Source organism: Syzygium oleosum, unplaced genomic scaffold (assembly GCF_021117445.2).
Source record: "Syzygium oleosum isolate NSW1041296 unplaced genomic scaffold, Sole_v2.1 Sole_v2.34, whole genome shotgun sequence".
NCBI lineage: Eukaryota > Viridiplantae > Streptophyta > Magnoliopsida > Myrtales > Myrtaceae > Syzygium > Syzygium oleosum.
Window position 1 is genome coordinate 496918 of NW_026607518.1, and position 26101 is coordinate 523018.

Genomic DNA, 26101 nt, shown 5'->3' on the forward strand with positions numbered 1-26101 from the left:
AAACTGTCCAAAATTTCTATTCCTAGAGTAGAAAAGAACAGAAATGCGTTTGGTAACTACACAAAATTTCTGTTCCCAAATAATATTTTAATAATATTTTGAATTGTTTAATTTTTTTTTCTTTCTACCCATTTTCTTCTTTGGCCATGGCCGGTCGCCGGACCGGCGGCCGGCCCAGCCCAGGGAAGAACAACACAAAAATAAGAAAAGAAAAAAAAGAAAAAGAAAAAAAAACTGATTCTCAAAATTGTGCCGAGAAACAAGAAGCAACATTTTTTTACTTCTTGTTTCTCTTCCAAAACTGTTTCTCGGCACAAATTTTTGCAAAAATGTGCCCGGGAACAAAAAGTTTACCAAACGCATTTCTGTTCCCAAACTATTTCTGGGAACAAAAGAACAGAAATTTTCACTGTTTGGCACGTTGCCAAACGGGCCCTAACTAACTTGTAAGTGGACCTACTTATGTAAGTTGCCCATTTCACTGCTAAGTCTTTGTTTTAAGTGGTAAATCTCTAAGTAAGTAAATAACTTATGTTCCATTTGAAGTTGATAAATTACTTACCATAGGTGGTGAGGTGCTACATTAAAATCGACTCTATGTCGGTCAATTACTCATATTGAAGGTAGATTTCTATTTTCACAGTTGAGTTTTTGTTTTGAGTGGTAAATTTTTTTAAAATGTCGATAACTTACTATTGCATTTGACGGTTGTAAGTAGCTAAAATTAATTGGTAATTACCATCAGCGTACCAACCAAGAGACTGACCGTTACACGATTTTACCAATAGGGTTTAAAACTTACAAAACATATTAGAAAATTACCACACAAGGAACATGGTTCCTAGCAAATGGAAACCTAGAATGGTCTTTTAGTACAAATAAACATTGAGATAACAAGAATTAGCCCCGCACACAAAGGAAGCTACTCATTCATGAAGGAGGCCAATTTCTTCATCATCTTCACAGCATTATCACAGCTGGGATTCCACAAATGAAACACATGATCCTCCCCCGGTGCTTCCATCACTTCCACAGCTCCATTCCATCCACTCTCTCTCAACAACTCCTTGTAATACCAACCCCTCTGTGTCAAAATATCCTTTTCAGCAACACAAACGAGGACCCTTTTGCAACCCAAAGCCGAGAGCCTCGGATCCATTGCCGGGTTTAGTAGCGGGTCGTTGCACCCGGTGGTCGTTGGGTTTGCCGCGAGCCAGAACTTCTCGACCAAGGACCTCTTTTCGGGTTCGGTGGTCTCGGAAGGCAATGGCTCGTTGCCCCATAGATAAGGATGCACCATAATAGCGTCTGGAGATTCAATTCCATGTAACTTTTCCTCTCCCAATCGAATGCCCATGTGGTGAACTATGTTACCGCCGGCGCTGTCTCCAGCCATAAACACCTATAGCAAATTTATAGGATTAGTGTGCATACTTATTGCCGAGCCTGTTTAAGGATGCCATAAACAGTTCACAACAGAAAATTATGTTACATCATTAAAAGTATTAGTTTAATTGATAGAACAGTAAAACATTATTATATTTAGTTACCGACATATTTGAAATCTCCACTGACCAGCCAAAACCAATTTGAAATTTGAACATACAATCTAGGGCCTATGATGAAACAAATAACCATTATTCCATTAAACATACATTTTAAGGACAATTCTAGGAATCAACTTATAGTGAGGCTTTATTTTTCCCCACAATAAAACGACCCACGGGGCTTGCAGCGGGCAGATATTAGCCCCTTGTACAATTTCAGAAAACAAGCTATTAATTTTTTTTATATAATATATGCTTCAAAAATATGAAATAATATTGATGCAACCCTAAGAACAGTCTTTTCTCTCGACAAGTCCTGCTTTTGTAGAAAATGCTAGTTTGTAAGTCCTCTAAATAAGCTTTGACCAAAAAAAAAAAAAGTCCTCTAAATAAGCAATATGGAACAATTGTTGGTCATGTGTTTCATCTTCACAATAGTCCCACTTTGACAAATTTGTAAATGTTGGAGCTTAATTGTCTCTAAAACAACACATGATGCTATTTTCTACTTCATGAAATCTACTTAAGAGGCTATCTTAAAATAATAAAGATAAGGAAAATGTGAAATAACCGGCTAGCAAGTGGTACATGTTCTTTTTGAGGAAAAAAAATTGATTTTACGGCGGGGTCACGAAAGCAAAACCTTCCTGCATGGGGCGGTGAAAGGGATGATCGACTTGATCCTCGTCCCTGCGCCGCTATAAGTGTTGTAACTTTAAAACATGTATCACCAAACATATGCTAAATCTACTGTTGTGAATTTGGGCATCTTAACTACTAGTATGTATATGCCATCTTAACTAATAGTATACATATGCCAATAAGTGGTCTAAATATAATAAGTGATTTAAATATAAAATGAAGAACATTTAATATCACCTTCTTGAGATTGGCATGAGAATTCAACCACTCCTCGGGCCCGTTTCCGACAGAATGAGAGGCCACCCATGTGAGGGTAGTCCATGAATCATCGTAAGCTGCCGGAAGAGGATGCTCTGGTGCCCTTCTATAATCGACTGAGATGGCGATGACGTTAGCCTCTGCAACTAGCGCATTGAGATGGTTGTGGTAAGTTGGTGATCGAGCTGTTTCGAATAGGAAGCCTCCTCCGTGAAAGTACAAGAGTACGGGGAGCTTTTGGAGAGAGTCCATGGCTGCTTTTGGGATGTAAAGTCTTGCTGATACGGCGGAGTTCGAAGAAATGGTGATGTCTTTCGACTGGATGCCCGTTTTCTCATCGAGCGATGGAGAGACGATGTCTGTGCCCATGAGTCTCTCCACTCGGCCATCCTTGTAAATCCTTACGTACGGAAACAAATCATAGGCCAATTCCGTTTCCATGAAGTTTTTAAGTGAAATGGAAGCAAGAGTAATATGGGGGAGAAGAAGAAACAGACTTAACCAGGAGTTCTTGCATTATGTGGCTGCCTTTTATAGACCTAGGCATCGCCAATAGTCCGTGTCATATGTGGAATGGAAGAGTATTCATGCCATCAGTGTCGTGTAAATTGGTTTGGGTGATGCATACGATGACCCAACACCCATTTGTTTTATTTGGAAGTGGCTACTAATTTCCACGCATGGCCAACCTCAAAGGAAGTTCTATGTATTCTTGTCACAAGAAGCCGATTGTCATTACCCTTGTGGGGACATATCTAGAAGATGTGGAGTCATGCTATCCGTAAATCTAGAGACATATAATGTAAAACAAAGTAAAAGTAATCTATAATCAAGGAGTTTAATTAAGGTTGAAGTTTGATGTGACAGGATATATTGAGGAATTTATGGATGTTAGCATGAGAGTTCCAATAATTAAGGATTTTTTTTCTTGACTTGCATCATTTTCCCCCTAATAGGTTAAATGTCCACAAATCACCATCAAGCTTAAGGTTGCTACCATCTTCACTTGGAACGAATCTACACATCACAAACGGATAAGTCTTTGAGAATTTTCTTCTAGGTCTGAAAAGTAAGATAGCATACGATGACCCAACACCCATTTGTTTTATTTGGAAGTGGATACTGATTTCCACGCATGGCCAACCTCAAAGGAAGTTCTATGTATTCTTGTCACAAGAAGCCGATTGTCATTACCCTTGTGGGGACATATCTAGAAGATATGGAGTCATGCTATCCGTAAATCTAGAGACATATAATGTAAAACAAAGAAAAAGTAATCCATAATAAAGGAGTTTATTTAAGGTTGAAGTTTGATGTGACAGGATATATTGAGGAATTTATGGATGTCAGCATGGGAGTTTCAATAATTAAGGATTTTTTTTCTTGACTTGCATCATTTTCTCTAATAGGTTAAACGTCCACAAATCACCATCACGCTTAAGGCTGCTACCATCTTGTCACGCCCCGGACCCTAACGGGCTCGCGACACCCCTACGATGGTCGTATCGAACGTGACATCCTAGGACGCGTCGCCGACCCAAACGAGATACCCACATGAGTACGCAAGCAGAAGCGGAATAAAACAACCCGGACAATAAACAATGACAGAGGGATAATAACAGCATAAAACAATAATTTCATAGCAATGGAAAACAGTCACTTACAACATTCAGCCAGACAATCAGATATTAGGCTCTTAGGATTAACATCCACCATTATCATCAAAAAGGGACAGGTTGTAGGGTAGGCTGACTAGCTGCACAAAAAGAGCTCTACCAAAAAGCTTCTAAACCCATCACCCAAACACTTTTACGGTGCCCAATCTGAATTAGACCCTGAAGACTCCGACTCCGTATAAGAGTTGATCTCGATCGGCTCTTCCTCGTTACCTGGCTCCTCCTCAGGTTCGGACTCCATGGGCTCTGGCACAGACTCGGGCTCTTCTTCAGGTTCGGACTCCTCAAATTCCTCTTCGAGCTCGAGATCCGCAGGCACTACAGGTTCTGGTACGGGCTCGGGTTCGGGACCAGGGTTCTCCTGGGGATCTTCGGAGTCCAAAATCTCACCATCGGGAGCATACATATCCCCGGGCTCTCAATCCACGGCATCCTCGTTGCCGTGCTGCTGTCCCTCGAAATCCCGGATTGGGCCAACTAACTCCAACCCGTCACGATAGAACCAGGCCAAGTAAGTATGACGTTGCAAGTCCTCTAAGCCCACATCTACCCAGACTGTAGTGAGGTGCTTAATGTAAGTCTGATGTGGACCTACTGGATACTCGGTCTCCTCATGCACCGTATGCATAGGGACCCTAAAACGCCGAGGTGGCGGCATGATTAAGGTCGGTGTCGAAGATCTGAAATGGTTTGCACTACAGCAATGAGAATAAATATCAATAAGCAAACAACCTAAATCCCACCTAGGCCAATGCGTACCCAGACGAGTCCCAACATGCAACCTAGCAATCGACATGATAAAATTCTCATGCACACTTACCTCACTCCGAATCACACGCCAACTCCACGCATTAGTTAAATTACAATAATGCAATAATAGCTCAAGAACATAAAATGAACACTCGAGCGTCATAACCACGTACATTCACCCAATTCAACTAAACACATTTCGTATACGTGTCCAACTAACTAACCACGACCCGCGTCAACACGCCTTAGGTCCAGCCCTCCGATCAATCCAGGCTCAGTCCCGCGTAACCATGCCTCAGGACATTTCTCTTGACCCGCGTAACCACGCCTCAGGTCATTTCTTGCCTTTCTAGCCACACCCGTGTAACCACGCCTCAGGTTGGCAGCCCTCCAATCAATCCGGGCTTAGTCCCGCTTAACCACGCTTTAGGACATTTCTCTCGACCAGCGTAACCACGCCTCAGATCATTTCTTGCCTTTCTAGCCACACCCGCGTAACCACGCCTCAGGACATTCCTCATGCACATATGCCACACACAATTCGTCAATATCAATCTAACACGTTAGACTAATCAAATTCAAGTCATGCTCACCACATTAGCCCACCAATCCGACCTTCAAGTCGGCCACATTCAGACATCAATTTCACCCATAAACACCACGATAACTCAGTCGTTAAACCCATCTCGATCGATCACTAATTTAGCCACAAAATCACCACCACAATAATCCATAAACCAATCACATTCAATTAACTAATCCCTACCTAACTTAGTCACTAAACCAACACTAATCACCCTAAACAAGTCTAATAATACCCAAAGTACTAAGTACGGTTTAGAAAGTCACTTACCTAGGTTTTGGCCCAAGGAAAACCGGCAAGGGGGCTAAATGGCCGGTCAGGGCAGCGGCGGGCGAGGGCACAACGGGCAAGCAGCTCGGCTACGGCTTGGCACAGCCCTCGGCCACGGCCTGGGACTCTCGGCCACGGCCGGGCGAGAGGCCAGGCGTGCGGGCGAGCGGCTGGGCACGACGGGCGAGCGGCTGGGCAAGCTTGGCCACGGCCGGGACGGCGGTTAGCGCCGGGCGGCTGCTCGGCACTCGGTTCGGGCAAGGGTAGCAGTGGGTTGCTCGGCCACGGCCGGGACGGCGGCAGGCGCGCTCGGCCACGGCACGGGCGAAGAGGCCGGGCACGACGGGCGAGCGGGCCGGGCAAGCTTGGCCACGGTCGGGACGGCGGTTAGGCGCCGGGCGGCAGCTCGGCACTCGGTTCGGGCAAGGGTAGCAGACTGCAGGTTGCTCGGCCACGGCCGGGACGGCGGCCGAGCGCGCTCGGCCACGGCCCGGGCGGTAGGCTAGGCGACACCGCCGGGCGAGCGACGATGGGCGACGGCGGCAGCGATGGGCGACGGCGCGGCAGCAGGCGAACGAGCGAGAGTGTGCGGCAAGGCTGGGGAGCGGCACGACGATGGCAAGTGGGTGGAAGCGGCGAGACGCGCGGCGGCGGGCGGCGCAAGGCGGACGGCCGACGAGCTGTGGCTGGGTGCACTGCGGTGATGGCGACGGGCTCAGCCATGCGAGCCGCGAGAAGGCGGGCTGCGAGCTGGCGAGGGACGGCGACGGCGTGCGGTAGCTGGGCGGCAGCGACGAGCTCGACCAGGCGAGCCGCGAGTAGGCGGGCGGCGAGTTGGCAAGTGATGGCGACGACGAGCTGTGGCTGGGCGGCGAGACGCACGGCGGCGAATGACCCAAGGCGGACGGCGAGACACGCGGCGACGGACGACCCAAGGCGGACGACGAGCAACCTGCGGCTGGGTGCGCGGCGGTCGGGCAGAAGGGGAGCAGGAGTAACGGTGAAGGGGAAGGAGGAAGAAGAAAAAGGAAGAAGAAGAAAAAGAAAGGAGGAGAGAGAGTGAGGTCTGCATGGCAGAGGGGAGGGGATGTGCGCAGGGGGGACGTGGCCGGGAGAAAGAGAGAGAGAGAGAGGAAAGTCAACTCAATCGAGTGCGTTCCAACGGCCCACGTTCAAAATCGAAGTCGATTCGACGATCCACGAAAAACCCTAATTTATAAATTAGGAAAAAGACCAAAAACACTAACTAAAATACACTAAGAGGGAGGTCTACTAGTCAAAATCCGCACCCGATCCAAATTTTACTTTTTACCAATTCCGGGTAATATCGACGCTGGCCATAATAATATTGACACCGTCCAATTAAATTTGTCACGAAATTGCGAGAAATTCGACACCAAAGTTCGGGCTCTAAATAACGGCCAAATTCGATCGAGTGCGATTTTAGCGAAATCTCAAATTTAAAAATAACCCAAGAGTGATCAGTTCTAGGCAAGATTTAACTATAAGCGCACCGACGAAATACACGTTTTATAAATCCCAAAAATGGGTCAAAATTCGGAATGTCACACATCTTCAACTGGAATGAATTTGCACATCACAAACGGATAAGTCTTTGAGAATTTTCTTCTATGTTTGAAAAGTAAGATAGCATACGATGACCCCACACCCATTTATTTTATTTGGAAGTGGCTACTAATTTCCATGCATGGCCAACCTCAAAGGAAGTTCTATGTATTCTTGTCACAAGAAGCCAATTGTCATTACCCTTGTGAGGATATATCTAGAAGATATGGATGTCAGCATGGGAGTTTTATCCGTAAATCTAGAGACATATAATGTAAAAGTAAAAGTAATCTAGAGACATATAATGTAAAACAAAGTAAAAGTAATCCATAATCAAGGAGTTTAATTAAGGTTGAAGTTTGATGTGACAGGATATATTGAGGAATTTATGGATGTCAGCATGGGAGTTCTAAAAATTAAGGATTTTTTTTCTTGACTTGCATCATTTTCTCTAATAGGTTAAACGTCCACAAATCACCATCAAGCTAAAGGCTGCTACCACCTTCACGTGGAACGAATCTCCACATCACAAACGGAGAAGTCTTTGAGAATTTTCTTCTAGGTCTGAAAAGTAAGATAGCATACGATGACCCAACACCCATTTGTTTTATTTGGAAGTGGCTACTAATTTCCACGTATGACCAACCTCAAAGGAAGTTCTATGTATTCTTGTCACAAGAAGCCGATGGTCATTTCCCTTCTGGGGACATATCTAGAAGCTATGGAGTCATGCTATCCGTAAATCTACAGACATGTAATGTAAAACAAAGTAAAAGTAATCCATAATAAAGGAGTTTAACTAAGGTTGAAGTTTGATGTGACAGGATATATTGAGGAATTTATGGATGTCAGCATGGGAGTTTTAATAATTAAGGATTTTTTTTTCTTGACTTGCATCATTTTTTCTAATAGGTTAAACGTCCACAAATCACCATCAAGCTTAATGCTGCTACCATCTTCGCTTGGAACGAATCTATACGTCACAAACGTATAAGTCTTTGAGAATTTTCTTCTAGGTCTGAAAAGTAAGATATCATACGATGACCCAACACCCATTTGTTTTATTTGGAAGTGGCTACTAATTTCCATGCATGGCCAACCTCAAAGGAAGTTCTATGTATTCTTGCCACAAGAAGCCAATTGTCATTACCCTTGTGGGGACATCTCTAGAAGATATGGAGTCATGCTATCCGTAAATCTAGAGACATATAATGTAAAACAAAGTAAAAGTAATCCATAATAAAGGAGTTTAATTAAGGTTGAAGTTTGATGTGACAGGATATATTGAGGAATTTATGGATATCAGCATGGGAGTTCTAATAATTAAGGATTTTTTTTCTTGACTTGCATCATTTTCTCTAATAGGTTAAACGTTCGCAAATCACCATCAAGCTTAATGCTGCTACCATCTTCGCTTGGAACGAATCTGCACATCACAAACGGATAAGTCTTTGAGAATTTTCTTCTAGGTCTGAAAAGTAAGATAGCATACGATGACCCAACACCCATTTGTTTTATTTGGAAGTGGCTACTAATTTCCACGCATTGCCAACCTCAAAGGAAGTTCTATGTATTCTTGCCACAAGAAGCCAATTGTCATTACCCTTGTGGGGACATATCTAGAAGATATGGAGTCATGCTATCCGTAAATCTAGAGACATATAATGTAAAACAAAGTAAAAGTAATCCATAATAAAGGAGTTTAATTAAGGTTGAAGTTTGATGTGACAGGATATATTGAGGAATTTATGGATGTCAGCATGGGAGTTCCAATAATTAAGGATTTTTTTTCTTGACTTGCATCATTTTCTCTAATAGGTTAAATGTCCACAATTCACTATCAAGCTTAAGGCTACTACCATCTTCAAGTGGAACGAATTTGCACATCACAAACGGATAAGTCTTTGAGAATTTTCTTCTAGGTTTGAAAAGTAAGATAGCATACGATGACCCCACACCCATTTGTTTTATTTGGAAGTGGCTACTAATTTCCACGCATGGCCAACCTCAAAGGAAGTTCTATGTATTCTTGTCACAAGAAGACGATTGTCATTACCTTTCTGGGGACATATCTAGAAGATATGGAGTCATGCTATCTGTAAATCTAGAGACAAATAATGTAAAACAAAGTAAAGTAATCTATAATCAAGGAGTTTAATTAAGGTTGAAGTTTGATGTGACAGGATATATTGAGGAATTTGTGGATGTCAGCATGGGAGTTCCAATAATTAAGGATTTTTTTTCTTGACTTGCATCATTTTCTCTAATAGGTTAAACGTCCACAAATCACCATCAAGCTTAAGGCTGTTACCATCTTCACGTGGAACGAATCTGCACATCACAAACGGATAAGTCTTTGAGAATTTTCTTCTAGGTCTGAAAAGTAAGATAGCATACGATGGCTCAACACCCATTTGTTTTATTTGGAAGTGGCTACTAATTTCCACGCATGGCCAACCTCAAAGGAAGTTCTATGCATTCTTGTCACAAGAAGCCGATTCTCATTTCCCTTCTGGGGACATATCTAGAAGATATGGAGTCATGCTATCCGTAAATCTAGAGACATGTAATGTAAAACAAAGTAAAAGTAATCCATAATTAGGAGTTTAATTAAGGTTGAAGTTTGATATGACAGGATACATTGAGGAATTTATGGATGTTAGCATGGAAGTTCCAATAATTAAGGATTTTTTTTCTTGACTTGCATCATTTTCTCTAATAGGTTAAACGTCCACAAATCACCATCAAGCTTAAGGCAGCTACCATCTTCACGTGGAACGAATCTACACATCACAAACGGATAAGTCTTTGAGAATTTTCTTCTAGGTCTGAAAAGTAAGATAGTTCATTAGGAGTCACTTACTTGATCTAGAGGGTCTCACCTTTCTAGCTATATTAGTCAACCCTTGAGCCATCGTCTTGGACCTGCCTTCTAGCATAGCTAACTTGTAAATTACAGGCTGTTAATAACAATAGAGACATTGATTTGCCTTGCCACAAGCATTTGATGTATGTATTAAGGGACAAGGATTTGTTCAATCTCTTACCCTATGATTATGATGATGACAAAACTTCATACTTGATAATTAACATTTTTGTTCGAGTGGATGTGGCTTAAGAGCTGTAGATGTAGGTTACCGTGCTATTTACATTGTCAAGAAAATCTCCTTATGATGTTTTAAAAAGTCGAAAACTTTCACACTAATTGTCATATGATAAATACACATGTTGTCATAATCGGATGTTGTCGATGTAAGGAAGATTTTGCCACTACCAATGGTTTCCTAAGCTTGCAGTGGAAAGGCATCAACAAGATGGATGATTCTTGCTATAGGGAGACCAAGTTTGGCAGAACGAGGTGCTCATGAGGATTTGGAAGCATCATGGGAAGGTGAACATTTGAGTAGTAATCGCTGATATACTTAGGAAGACCATTGCATTGTAGATCACAAGTTAATTTCCATCAAATAGTTTGGAAGACTCATCGAGTCGTCGTTGATACCTAATTTTGATGACTAATTTAGTTATTCATTGCATATAAAAAGTAGGGATCGACCCTGGTGCCTAAACAAATATATTAGTTAAATTGCATATAAATATTAGGAGAATTTTAATTAAGTTCTTATGATATTGCATTGGAGTTAATAGATTTAAGCGAGGGGGATTATGAGCTTAATTAAATTAATTGAATTAAGCCCATAAGGTGAAAATCAAATTGAGGCTATTAAATCTTCATGATGGAAAATTTGTGCCAAGTTGGAATTGATTTATCAAATTTAAACTTGTAGAGCAATTAAACTTGATATTATGCCAATTTAAATCAAAAGAGATAATAGGAGAGTTTTCTATTGTTAAAGATAGGGTAAGTCTCTTAGAGTAAAAAATAGGAAAGTAAGGGATTTTGATCTTAAAAGAAACTCTAGACTTGCACCTATAAATATGTGCCTTGAGGGTTAACAAAGGGGTTGATAATACACAATAGAAATAAAAAAGGACACAAGAGAGCACAAAAAACAAGAAACATACACGAGCTTTTTTTCCACCCCTGAAATCTCAGCATGCGATTTCATGAAATCGACGAGTACACATTATTAATTAACCGTTGGATTGCGCTCAAATTTTTTGGGAAGTACGGTAAGACATTGTTCTTGAGTTTGTCTAGTGGGATTGATGGGAACATATCTGCAAATATTTCTTTGATGGAGAAAACCGAAATAGTCGGACCTTGTGGATCAAGATTGAAGAACTCAATGCATGGTCTCTTGAAAACGGTGAGTACGCTTTTGTTCTAATCAGAATGCATTGAAATTGTGAGGAAACCTCCATGACACCTAGTTCTTCAACTTCACCAAAGGAATTAAACATCAAAGATCCAGAGATACCACTGTGATTTTCACAGTCCTTGACGTTACCTCTTGCCATTCCTTACCGGTTACCTGCGACCCCGATAATCCAATTCAAGTAATTTCCTAAGTTATCTTTGATTCAAATATTCAATTGCCTAAATTGTGGTTATTTGACTCTAACACGATTTATTTTGAGATTTTAGTTGGTTTCCATATAAGAAGTCTCCTTTTGAGTCATGCATAATAGCCGAGGTTTTGATGTTCAAGACTTAAGATCAGATCCTCGATGGTGATAATTTCCTATTTTTGAATTCAATGGATAATTAATTATGTGGTTTGAAATATTGCATGATATTTATTTTAAGAAGCTATTCTAAAATAAAAATACAAAAAAATTGCATTGCATGTGAGGATAGTTTTTCTTATTTAGAATTTGCATATCTGGTAGTAATATAGTAATTTAGGAAATTTCCTAATTTAGAATAGGATTTAATCTAAGTTATTCCTAGTTTAAATTAGGTAATTATATATTATTTTATGTAGTTTCCTACTTTAATCTTTAAAGAAAATCACAAAAATAATAAGCATATATCATATAAAATTAGTTGCATCACTTGCCGTGTCATCACATGCCATGTCATCATGTTGCCATGTCAGTGTTTTCACATCGTCATATTTCCATGTCGTAATTCTCATGTCATTTAGCGATAGCAAGTTTAGACTCATATAAATTAGATTACATGTTATGTTAGATTAGATCATAATTTTTGCACGTCATTAGAATTAGGTCATGTCACATGTTATTAGTTTGATAATTTAGGTCATGTCATATGTCATTAGTTTAATAATTCATGCATGTTAAACTTGAATTGAACTTGCATATAATTTAGTTTTCATAAACAAGAAAAACCCAAACGAGAATTAATTAGAATGTCATTGCTTTTAGAAATTATGTTTAGATTATGCATGCATTTTTAATTGAAATATTGCAAATATTGATAAATTAATCATCGTAAGATTGTGCTTTTCTTTACATTGAGGTTAGCCATATTTCTAGCAATTTATTTATTTTTTGCTTTAATTATTGAGTTATTTGAGTGTTACATTACTGATTGCGTACCCGCATGAACATCCATCGCATGATGGTGGTTTAGAATTAAAATTAACCAAGAGTGCTTGCAACATTTTTTTAAATAAAGAGAAAAGGTACCGAAGGGCGTTAGATTAATCTATCGTAACAAAATTCCTGTATCCATGAACCTCTAGTTTGTAGAAGTAACGTGTTCTCCGGCACTTTACTTAAATGTCTAATCGATCTATCAATAACCGATTAGTGACGACTCCTAAATAAATTGATTTGCATCTTTAAATTAATTAAATTAAAATTCAAAAGTTACGATTGATATGGATTTGAGAGAATTCTCGCTTAAGTGTAAGCTTTGTAATCTATTTGCATGTCTATTTTCCTTTTGCCGTTTCAATTATGAAGGCTCCTCCGTGAAAGTACTCTAGTACAGGGAGCCTTTGGAGAGAGTTGACAGCTGCTTTTGGGATGTAAAGTCTTGCCGACATGGCAGAATCTGATATAATGGCGACGTCTTTCAATGGGACGCCAGTTTTCTCATCAAGTGATGGCGAGACGGTGGCCATGCCAATGAGGGTCTCCACTCGGCCATTCTTCTAAATCCTTACCAACGGAAAGTTCTTCGGTGAAATGGAAGCAAGGGTAATATTGAGGAGAAGAAGAAAGAGAGTTTAATCAGGAGTTTATGTTGTGTTCTTGCATTATGTTTCTGTTTTTGATATGCCTAGACATGATTTTACCAACCAGATTTAAATTACAAACCATATACGAAAATTAACGCGCACGGAACAGAGTTGCTGGCAAATACAAAACAAGATTCTGTCCTTTAGTACAAATAGAGATAAGAGTTAGCAAGAATTGGCCCTGCAGACAAAGGAAGGTACTAATAAACAGTAATACCTTTGACCCTATTTGTCCTCGTTCATGAAGGAGGCCAATTTCTTCATCATCTTCGCAGCATTATCACAGCTGGGATTGAACAAATGAAACACATGATCCTCCCCCGGTGCTTCCATCACTTCCACAACTCCACCCCATCCGCTCTTACTCAACAACTCCTTGTAGTACCAATCCCTATCTCTCAGCGTATCCTTTTCAGCAACACAAATCAGGACCCGATTGAAACCCAAACCCGAGAGCCTCGGGTCGTTTGCTGGGTTAAGTAGTGGGTCGTCACACCCGGCAGTCGTTGGGTTCGCCATGAGCCAGAACCTCTCTGCAAAGGCCCTCTTCTCGGGTTCGGTGGTCTCCAATGGCAATGGTTTGCTGCCCCAGAAATAAGGATGCACCATAATAGCATCGGGGAATCCAATTCCATTTAGCTTTTCCTCTCCCAGACGGATGCCCATGTTGTGAACTATGTTACCTCCGGCGCTGTCTCCGGACATAAACACCTATGAGAGAATTTACAGAACGTGGTATTAGTGTGTACGCTCACCGCGGAAACTGTTCGAGGACATTGTGCTAAGTCACCTTAATTTTTTGATAGTATTCTACAATTTAAGCTGAATTTTTATTTATTAATTTTGGAGGCAAATTCGAATAGGTTTTTTTATTTGGCTTCAACCTCTCTTAATAGTATTAAGGCAAAGATAATGGATCTATTTTTAAAAGGGTTAAAACCACAAAAAACTCTAAACTGGTACATCTGTGATAAATTTACTAAAAACTAATTTATTGACCACCAAAAAATCAAAACTCGTACATCTGCGATAAATTTACCTTAAACTAATTTTTTGATCACAAAAAATTCTCAACTGGTATATTTGTGATAAATTTACCCTACTTCAAATTGAATTAATATAAACAAAAATCAACAAATTAGTACATTTGTGATAAACGGAGGGTAAAACGCTAAAACTAGTATATGCGTCAATTGTCACGTGTCATTTAGCTCAGTAATTTGATAATAAAATTTTAAAAAAATTAATAAAAATTAAATTTATCATAAATATATTAATTTGGAGTTTTTCCGCTACACTTACTTCTACGGAAAGGAGTGTCATGACTTTTAGGCGTTCGACAAACTTCTGCATTTGCAGTACCCTCAAAGCCGTAGCAACATTTAATATTGCATTAAACTGTGGGGCATGGGCGGGGTTGGTATTAGCGACTAGCGTTGCCCACCTGCTCATCTGCCCCCTGTCCGCTTTAAGTAAACAATATATTAATTTTTTTGAAATATTTTTCTTATAATATTTCTTTTAAAATATGAAATAATGTTAATACAACCCTGAGAACAATCTTTTCTCCTTATAAGTCTTGCTTTTGTAAACAATGCGAGCTTGGAAAGCCTTGCGATTGCTTACCTGCTTCATCTTAAAAATTGTCCCCCATTACGAATTTGTGAAGGTTGGATTTTGACCAACCCACGACGCTATTCGTGCCCATAGTTAGCATATGGAAGATTTTAGAAAACTGTCTCACCTAACTCTAAGGTGTTGTACTTTACCCAAAAAAAAAACTCTAAGGTGTTGTAACTTTCAAACATTTATCACCAAAATCACCATATGCAACACTTCATTGCAGAGTCATTACGCAACTACGCTATATTATAGCCACAATTATACCATGTAGACAATGAATCTACTATTGTGAGTTTGCATGTCGTTTTCATTAGTATATTTATGCCAACAACTAATCTAAATAGAAAATGAAGATAATTTAAGATCACCTTCTTGAGATTGGCATGAGAATTCAACCACTCCTCAGGGCCGTTTCCGGCAAAATGAGAGGCCACCCATTTGAGGGCAGTCCACGAATCATCGTAAGCTGCAGGAAGAGGATGCTCTGGTGCCCTTCTAAAATCTACGGAGACGGCGATGATGTTAGCCTCTGCAACTAGGGCATTGAGATAGTTGTGGTAAAGTGGTGACCACGCCGTTTCAACTATGAAGCCTCCTCCATGAAAGTACACGAGTACAGGGAGCTTTTGGAGAGAGTCGACTGCTGCTTTTGGGATGTAAAGTCTTGCCGACACGGTGGAGTCCGATGAAATGGCGACATCTTTTGATCGTACTCCAGTTTTCTCATCGAGCGATGGAGGGACGGTGGCCGTGCCCATGAATCTCTCCACTCGGCCATCCTTGTAAACCCTTGCCATCGGAAACAAATCATAAGCCACTTCTGTTTCCATGAAGCTTTTGAGGGAAATAGTAGCAAGACTGCTCTTGAGGAGAAGAAGAAAGAGAGTTAATCAAGAGCTTTTGTTGTGTTTTTGCATTGTGTTGCTGCTCTTTATATACCTAGACATCGTCGATAGTCTGTCATATGTGGAATTGAGGAACTTTCAATCGTTTGGTGTCGTCGGATACCCACTATTACCAAACATTCATTTATTTTACTTGTACTGATGATGTTGACTAGACATGAATTTTAATAGCCGGCCAGATCCGAAAGATATGGAGGCGTGCTATGCATATATCTAGAGATATATAATGTCGTATAATATAGTACAATATAATATAATGTAAAGTAATTAAAGTAGTTCGTAAAGTAATCAATGATTCCGAAGCTTAGTCAAGGTTACGTAAGCGAAGTGAAAATTGAGTTGTGCTTAAAGTTTGATTTGACAGAATACACTGGGGAAACTGTTGATATGTCATCATGAGGGTTCCTATAATTAAAGATTTTGTTAATGAGAGAGAGATAGAGAGAGTCCATGTCTAAAAATTATCATTTGTTATATTTGATTTGGGCTAATTTCTTAAAAAAATCTACGGTCCAAAATCCGTCCACTTGTCCAAAATCTGCCATTTAAAGTTATCAACATCATAAAGCTGCTCTCGTTCGATACCAATATAAGGGTGTTGACGAAGACGTAGTTTTTAACTAGCCCGATATTGATAATTTTGAAGAAATTAGTGCTAATTTTTTAACGTGTTGGCAAATTTGGAATTAGAGTTAAAGTTATGAATCACACATCATGGGTCACACAAGCCGGCTTATTATCACTTATCTTAATTCATGCATACAGGGCCTTAGTTGCTATGTACACATGAAAATCTTACAAGCTCATAAAACATAGTTAAGAACATCAACATATCACACCAATTACCACATCCAAGCATCATGCAACCATGCACAAGAACAACGTAAAATAATTCACACGGGGTTCATTTATTACATAGCCGAAATCCATCGGTGACAGTTTAGTCCCTTGTATGATCATCAAACAATCCTGTTCTTATCTTGATAATATTAGCCCATGAAATTGTGCAGTGCTTGTGTGATCCATGCTCTATAGGGCAAATTGCCTAACATGCGGGGTCGCAGTCGAGGGCACATGGCACGGTCCGCCATACTGAGCACTGGCTCGGAGCCGAACTTGGTCCGGATCTACATGCCTCAATGTAAACCCACACCAAGCTGAACTCGTCCCGTGACACCACAACATGAGTACGAGACCATACGACACCCCGTTTCGTGACCCGTACGTGCCTTGACTCGTGACCATGAAGCAAAACAACAAGCACTCGCGCAACACCACGTCACATCAAATACGAAACATAGGCAAGACATGGAAAAAACCAACCACGACCAATCAAAAGACCGAACACAGTCCAAGCAAACCACGTCACAACGCATCTAATCTTCCTTTCCTGATATTAGGGAATTCACTTATATGCCACATTCCAACCACGTAACACACTGCCCTATCCAAGTGTTAGGTAATTCACTCACCTATAAGCTCAAGAAAACATCTACGGTAGTCAGCAGTGGCCAACGGCGAGAGAGAGATATGATTAGTGTGATGGTGAGGGAGAGAGAGAGACGTGGGAGTGAGAGATGAGAGGAAGAAGAGGTGATGTGTGGAAACTAAGGGGGGAAACCAAGCCTATTTATAGGCAAATCACTAACTTGTTCACCAAGTTTAAGAGTCAAAGCTTGCTCTCCAAGTTCTTGACTTTCTAGACTCTTTCAAGTCAAAACTTGCTCCCTAAGTTCTTGACTCTCTAGACTCTTCCAAGTTAAAACTTGCTCCCTAAGTTCTTGACCATCATGAAGCTTCTTATGCAAGCCTTTAATTGAGGCCACACATCTCTCATTTAAAAGCTCATAATGTATAGATTTTGTTTCCAGAAAACATCAAATTGAAATTCTAATGTTTTTATATAGAAATTGATGAATCTTTGAAATTTGGCAAAATCGGGTAGTTTTGTACTGTTCACGAAATCGAACTTGAAAACATAGTAAATGGACTCCAAAAATTCTCAAATTTGAATATGTCATAAACAAGGCCTTAAAAAACATTTTCCATGAGGAACACGAAATCTGAATCTTTCTATAACTATAGCTTTTAGTAGCTCAAAGGCAAACTAAAAATAGTTTACTGGAACATAATCTTTGCTTTTCAAAGTAAGCTCTTTCCAAAATCCAAATCATCTAAAAAATTCCCAAATTATATATGTTATAGATAAAGAAGTTCTCAATAAATTTTGTGAAGGAAGTTTGTTCAAAATCGGCCGAGAAAAGTTTGTAGAAAATCGAGAAAGTGTGAACATCACAGAAATACCCATTATATGCAATTTTACACGGTCCTAAAATTAGGCTATCGTACTACTCATATCAAGTCCAAAAATTCTGAAAGTACAGTATCTAAAACTTCAAGATATTTGTAGAAACTTTTAAGAAGGAAGTGTTTCGAAATTCGGATCATAAAAGTCTTCACAAAAATAACAAAACGAAGGGGTACAGAGGATACGAATCTGGATTTTCCAGAACAACAGTAAAATTAGTTCCGATTGAGGAAAACCTCCAAACTTAACCCATAGCCATTTTCTGGGGACTGAAATTGATGATGTTACGATTTCAAAAGGTTAAATAGTTAGGGTAGCATGCGAAATATATTTTATAATGGTAGGAAGGCCAATTTGATGATGAAGGCCTTAGAAATGCAAAATGCAATGCATGTACCTAATGATTTGTTGAAATCCATTGAGTACATGAAAAAGGAAACTCAAAAATGATTTCAACAACTCATGATGGAATTGATCATGAGAGAGTCATCAAGTGATGGACTCTAAGTTTCATTGAAAAGAAGTATCAACCAATTTTATGTCTTCAGACTTTTTATGTATGTATGTATGTATGTTACACATATATGAACATGAACATAATCATAATCCCTTTTACCTTTAAATAACGTATTAACGAGCAAAAAGTCAATTTTTTTATAATTTGTCTTTCTAAAAATAAAATAGTAAAGTGTAAGTACGCATTCACCCTCGTAGAATCTTAAATCCAACACGGTCGTTCTCAACGTTATGTTTCGAAAAAGACGTTATGCTTTGAAATGGATGCTATAAATAATCATAACATATTTTTGCGTGGACAAAGACGTTATGTTTCGTAACTGCCCAAAAATCAATGAAGTATGCAAAGTCGACACCTTTCATGGTATTGGGCCACGGCCATTTCAAGCATAGTCATGCATTCCATATGTTTAACTTACGGAACTATTATTGTAATGGATTCTTACCTAATGATCACAATAATCATAGTTAACAAATCAGCCACCTTCTTGATTCGCATCATAAACACCTGATCAGAAGTTGTGGTATTGCTAATTGTGGTGGTGCCTTCTCAAGCAGAGGACAATTTCCTCTCGTACCTAAACAAAATGAATCTCCTTAATTTAATTCGTAAAAACGTATTAGATGAAATATTAAGCTCATTGATTCATGCAGAACTAGCAGTCCTTGATTCTACCTTTTGTTTCTAAACTTTTCTGGCTCTTCTAATCAAGTCCTTGTATTTAAATTTTTTTAAATCAAGTCTTTCTACTTTTCCCAACTTTCCAATCAAGTCCTTTGCACTCCAAACTCAGTCAAATCCAACTGAAGTGGTCGTGAGATGAGGACATAGTATGATTGTTGACTCCTAAACTTTGATACCTATTACTTGTCATTCATCACATCAGAAAACTAGGATCGAACTTGCCCCTGAAACAGAAATATAAAAGTTGTCATAGTTTACATTTGCATTCTACATTGCATTACATGGCATTTAGGTACTAAAAGCATCCAGGACTGACCAATTTGCAATCAAGCACATCACAGGGAGCTGGAGATGAACTCGATAAATGGCCCGGCATAAGATATGAGCAAAAAATTAAGTTTGGCGTGTGGAATAAGCTTAAACTTAAGTTCAACACGAGATACAAGCTTGAAATTGAACTTTCCAACTTCTTTGGAGTTTAAGCTAAAGTTTAATGCAAGTGATGAACTCCGAACTTAACTATCCAACTTTCTTGGTGCTCGAACTCAAGTTCGGCATGAGAGATGAACTTAAAATAAGTTTCCAACATTCTTGGATTCAAGAGTAGCTCGATGAGCTAAAGTAAGTGAATTCCAACATTGTAGGAGCTCAAGGTGCTTGGGAATAATTTAAATGACAATTCCAAACTTATGGGAGCTTTGTCCTAATTCAAGATTGGGGGAACTAGCTTTCCAACATCCTTGGAATCTTGTCTTATTTCCAACATAATAGGATTATGCTCTTGTCGTGACCTCCCCTAACGGCGAACCACCTAGGGTTTGGCTAATGGATTGCTAAGCTTACATTTAGCTTGGGCTCTTCTAAGCCCATACCAATTCGCAACTTAGGTTCAATCTTTAACATGCAAATTAATTTCATTTTGAAGTCACTACTAATCAGTTATTGGTGGGTCTATTAGTGTCACGCCCCGAACCCTACGGTGCGCGACAACCCAACCGAGGTCGATTCAGGTGCGACGTCCCAGGACGCGTCGCCGACCCAACACCCAACACAGAGAATCGTGCACACGCGGAAGCAACATAACACCCGTACAATTTAAAACACACGACCAAGGATAGCACAAACAACAAACACCAATATGAATATACACTTGCATTAACAGGGAGAACATATACAATATCCATTTACAGCTTACGCATAAAAATCAAAAGCGGGTCAACGGCCACTACTGACAAAAATGGGTAAGTGGCCTGGGTGGTTAGACTACTACCTAAGGTGGGGCTCCGATAAAAAAGGTACTGGCCAGACTTAACTGAGACTAAGGCTAACCCTACGGAACTCAGTCCGGGTCGGATCTCGAGGACTCAGAGGAACTGTCAGATAGCTCGACCTCGGAGTCTAGGGAATCCAGTTCGGACTCGGCCTCTGCCGGCTCCTCCTCAGACTCCATCTCTTCGGACTCGCCCTCCTGCTTGGGGTCCTGATCTATAGGCTCTGGCTCCTCATCCAACTCCATCGGCTCCGGGTTAGAGTCCCAATCCACCGGCTCCTCGTCTATGGGGTCTGGCTCGTCCATCTCCCAAACAACAGGTCCGTGGCCAGAACTAGAACTCTCCACAGAAGTGTACTCGGGGCTCGCCATATCTCCATCCTGACACTGGGGATCTACCTCACCTAGCCCGTTGAACGGGACGTCAAAAGTCCTGAGGGGCCTGAAGGTCCCGGAATACTCCCTAAAACACCAAGCGATATACTCGTGGGCCTGAAAATGCTGCACGCCCACGTCGACCCATACGGCAGTGAAATGCCTAATATATGTATCCCCGTTCACTACGGGATACTCGGTCACGTCCCGGTCTATCCGAGATGGAATCCCAAAACGTACTGGTACCTCAGACATCTTCAGGGCCGGGGGTCTGAAAAGTTGGGTTTTAACAACAATGAGAACGAATCTCATCGAATAAAACCCCCTAAACCTAAACTAGGCTAACATGCACTTCCTGACAGGCAAACAATATACATACAACCAGTAATAATCGACAATCAATTGACCTAGGCCCTCGAGCCCAAATCGAGAATACAATGACCCTGCAGGTTAGGCACATAATACTCACCATAATGGCACATACGCGGCAGGCTCAGTCACATGTACGCCATGCACATGCTCATGCTCATTAATGCCTGCATCACGCATGAGTCACCGATACGCACAGGCATACACAACTGCCAATGCACTCTTGCACACATATGCCACCAATATGTCCATGCTCGTGATTCGGCTCAATTATGCACACTTGTACACTGCCAATTTCTCATTAGAGTTCGACCCGCGTAAAACGCATCAGGTCTATTCATATCCAACACTTCCTGGCCCGCGTGAAACGCATCAGGCCCAGTGTCTCTAGCCCGCATAAAACGTATCAGGCGCAACACCGATTTTCATAAACGGACCAGAACCCGCGTAAAACGCATCAGGTTGGCCGTCTTCCGGCAATCCAGGCAACGTCCCGCGTAAAACGCATCAGGACGGGTTCAATACCCCGCGTAACACGCATCAGGGCTTATAGTGATCACACATATACACACACCAGATTTTATCTGAACCCCGCGTAAAACGCATCAGGACAATTAGGTGATCACATGCTCATGCCAGGCACGCATACCCGAACAATTCTCTTATCATGCCAATGCTCAGCATACGAAATGCGTGACCATGCACAATGAGCACTCAATTTCACATAGGCATATAATCAAATCATGCCAAGTCATGCTCAACAAATGCCACGACGTGTTCTAGCAACGATTCGACATGCTCAATTTAGTCATCATGTGTCCAATTAACATATTAGCATGCCCAATCAAGCAATCCAATTCAATCTTGCATGGCACAAAATCCACACACATAATTCACGCGACTAGGACAATATAATTAGGCACACTCGAGGCCCCCCATGCTAGTACATTCTTGGCCACACTAGGCATGTGACATGGCATCACGAAATCAACGTCCAATCAAGCATAAATCAACCACCAAATGGACAATACGAAGCATGCTTAGAATTTCCGTCATTAAATCCTAAATTAACCGAACTTAGGCCAATTAATTCCAATGCTTCCAGCCGTTAAACAGCCCACTCTAGGGCACTAAACTACATTGAAATCAGCATATTAGACTTCCAAATCATCACATAATCCACCACTAACCAATAGCCCATTAATCAATTCTAAACCATCCTAATTAACCCCTAAATTACCCTAATCCTATCTAGAAGTGCTAATTAGCCTAATTAGGGTTTATGGTTAATACTCACCTAGGCTTCTAAGCTCCCAACTAAGCTGATCAGGTGGGGAATTCGGGTGGTTGACCATCGGCTCACGGCTGCGGAAGGCGGCTCCCACGGTGGCGATCGGCGGCGGCTCGGGCTGAGCTAGGGGGCGGCGAAGGGGGAGGATGGTGCTGGGGGGGACAGAATTGGGAGAGAGAGAGAGAGTCGGCTGAGGTGGTGGTACAAGGCGGGCGGCTGCACCCGGCGTGCGGCGGCGCTCTGGCGGGCTCACAGCAAGGAGGAGGAGAGGACGAGAGAGAATGAGGGAGAAATGAGGGTGGCTTGGTGGTGAGGCGAGGCGGCGGACAGCTGTGGCGCGCGACGGCAGCTCCTCCGGCGGCGGTGGCGCTCACGGCCGAACAAGGAGGAATGGAGAGGGAGAGAGGGCTGGCTTGGGGGAGGGGTTGGCTGGATGAGTGATGGTGAGAATGACGGTGAGAGAGAGATTGGGAGAGTGTATGGGCTTGGGCTTAGTGGGTTAGGTGAACCACTTCTCACAATTGACCACCTTGCCCTCACAATCAAGGGTTGGGATTAATTCTATCTAAAATATGTAGGGGCAAATTTGTCCACTAATACTAATAATAATAAGGCTAAGCAAGACCAATATACCCTCCAATTAAACTCTGAAATTCGGAATACAAGCCTAGGACATAGGGGCAAAACGGTAATTTTCCGGTCCCGGGTCAAATTTCCAATTTTCGACCCTATTGATCCCAAATATAATTGGCCACACTTATACGACGTTGTCCTTGCAAAATAGTCGCGTACGCCCATGAAATTCGACACCGAAGTCCGGACTCAATTCCACGATCGATTTCGCTCAAATGCGATTTTAGTGTCTCTCACTGACGGGCGGCTGTTTAGGGGTTACGTGTATCGACTTAGGATTACTCGAGTCGTGACGGTCTCGATCTCCCAGAGAACACGAGGATTTATCACTAGTTCCGGGGGTCGCGATCGTTCGGAAATAAGTTCGGGATCGTTCGCCATTCGTACTCTCGGTCGTGCGGAATCACCCGCAATCCAATCGTACGTCGTTGGCCAAACCAAATCCGTCACTCTCCTTGGACCGGCCCACATTGGCACAAAATATTCCCTCGTCGTTTTCTCGGAATCGGACTCAATTCACGGTCGAGCTCTCGGGTCCACATACCGTTTTCCTAGTTAGCCATTCCCTATTGGTCAGTATCCCGAGAATGATCAGTTCCGGACGAGACTTACTAAAACGAAATGAGAAATAACATCAATTTCGTTGATCACGAAAATGGGTCAAATTCAGGACGTTACAATTAGAAACCCAAGTAAAGTGTGGGAGTGTACCGTACTTCTATTAACCATTGATTAAATGGATTTGTGAACTTGATTACATTTGATTACTCTAATACTTTTTCGGTACATTTTCTCTTTTATTTTCAAAAATATTTTGCAGACAACTGGGGTTAATTTTGAAACATAACTACTAATAATGAGGAGTGATCATGCAGGTGTATAATCAATGAAAGTAGCAACCAACAATCAAAGCACCAAATAAATGAATTACTAGAACAAAAGAATTCAGATACCAAGAATTAATATAAAGCACTAAGCATACTAGCATAACCGTGATTTTCTAAATAAATATGTTAGTCTAATTAACTCTTTTTTGGGTTTTTCTTTTATTCATAAAACTAACCATATGACATTCTAATCTTGGTTAAATATGCATGATGACATGTGACATGACCTAATTCTAATGATGGGCAAAAATAACATGAAACTATTCTAATATGACATGAATTAAATGAGCCTAAACATGCAATCACTAAATGACATGGCATATAACGTGGCAATAACATGGTGTTCATGATGACATGGCATAAATGACTTGGCATTTGACATGGGCATGGTGACATAACAAACATTGATGATGTGGCATATGACATGGCATGTGACATGGCAAGCATTGAAGACATAACATGATGACATGGCAGATAGTGATGCAAGTATGATGCAACTAAATCTATATGATAGGCCAATGGTATTTTGCTATTTTTTTTATCAATGCAATTAATAAGTAAGGAAATAAATTATATAGAGTGAAATATTATTCAATTCAAACTAGGAAATAAACTAGGTCAAATCCTAGTTTTAATGAAAACCTCTTAACTAGATAAACTTTATCCTAGCATGAAATCTAGCTAGAAAAAGCTATCATGAAAATTTTATTTGAAATCTGTCTAAATCTATAATATCTATCCTAATCTTATCTAATCTATTTGATTTTTTTAGAATATGAATCAAATCAAACAAAGATAATCATCAATTGCAAAAGATAACCACAAATCACCAAAATATAAGAATCAAATATCTCAAAGATTATCTAATTGACTCGAATTTGGAAATAAGTAAAACCGAACTATCGACCATGTGCACATTGTCAAACTAGGAAATAATCCTAATTAGATATACCTATCACTCAAAATATGCAAGTTAGATCACCATTTATTCAATTTAGGCAATAAGATATCAAATTCAATTTCGGATAAGATTTTACCTAATTCGAAGATTTATGTCCAATTAGAGGACCAACGGATCTCGCGGTGGTGATCGGCGGTGGTGCATTTACAGCCAAGGACAGCCGCGGTGGTGGCTCGCTGGTAGAGGTCTCGAATCATGGCTGGCTTCTTGGCTCGACAACACCGAGGACTCGAGAAAATCTGTAAAGTAGAAGCAAAACACCTCAGCGACGGTGCAGGAAAATCAGAGCCGAGTCGTTGTTGTAAGGCCAAGAAAAAAACAACAATTCATTGTTGTCGCGGTGAAGGTGCTGCAGGCCGCCATTGGTGCAGAACAAGGGAGCGGCGCCACGAGCCGATGAATAGAGACGACAATGCAGGGCTCGATGTGAGCAGGCAGCAACAGCTTCGTCGGCTTGCGGCTTGAAGGAGATGATGCCGTTGTCTCCTCACGTTGCCGATGTAGATCACGAGAGTGGCAACTTCGTCGGCTCGCAATGCAGGACTGGTTGTGTCAACGACGAGGAAGCAGCAAACGTCGACAGTGCAGGGACAAGCAGCAAAAAACGTTGACGGCGTCAGGACTCATCAAGATGCTTCTCGGTCGACTGGAGAAGTAGTGGCAACAGCATGTCTTCGGTGTGGAGTCACATGAGGATGTTGTGTCACAGTTACACTGGTTCTTTGTCGTCGAGCAGCAAGCAGTGTAGTGGGAGCTCAGAGCAGCAAGTCGTCGCCGGGATTGGTCTCAGGTAACCTGGAGGTGCTCGACAGTGTGGAGTAGCGGCCAAGGCAAGGAGGCGCGACCGTGATGGAATTCTCAGCCGCTTCTCTC

General features: G+C 41.1%; 2 protein-coding genes across 2 annotated transcripts; both read right to left on the reverse strand.

Annotated features, from left to right (window-relative positions):
* Positions 1-790: 790 nt before the first annotated feature.
* Positions 791-3103, reverse strand: LOC115685700 (probable carboxylesterase 12). Its single transcript, XM_030610793.2, has 2 exons — positions 2427-3103; positions 791-1402 (listed from the first exon to the last, which is right to left on the reverse strand). The coding sequence occupies exons 1-2, from the start codon at positions 2886-2888 to the stop codon at positions 923-925; spliced, it is 942 nt and encodes a 313-aa protein (XP_030466653.1). The 5' UTR covers positions 2889-3103; the 3' UTR covers positions 791-922.
* Positions 3104-13392: 10289 nt separating this feature from the next.
* Positions 13393-15980, reverse strand: LOC115685698 (probable carboxylesterase 12). The gene is made up of 2 exons (XM_030610790.2): positions 15397-15980; positions 13393-14116 (listed from the first exon to the last, which is right to left on the reverse strand). Exons 1-2 carry the CDS (start codon positions 15856-15858, stop codon positions 13631-13633), a joined length of 948 nt encoding a protein of 315 aa, XP_030466650.1. The 5' UTR covers positions 15859-15980; the 3' UTR covers positions 13393-13630.
* Positions 15981-26101: the final 10121 nt, after the last annotated feature.

Bases quoted from the DNA above. Each gene is read 5' to 3' on its own strand.
- LOC115685700 (XM_030610793.2), bottom strand. From the start codon at position 2,888: ATGGAAACGGAATTGGCCTATGATTTGTTTCCGTACGTAAGGATTTAC. The intron at 1,403-2,426 runs GTGATATTAAAT...AATTTGCTATAG, and splicing joins CTCATGCCAATCTCAAGAAG to GTGTTTATGGCTGGAGACAG.
- LOC115685698 (XM_030610790.2), bottom strand. From the start codon at position 15,858: ATGGAAACAGAAGTGGCTTATGATTTGTTTCCGATGGCAAGGGTTTAC. The intron at 14,117-15,396 runs GTGATCTTAAAT...ATTCTCTCATAG, and splicing joins CTCATGCCAATCTCAAGAAG to GTGTTTATGTCCGGAGACAG.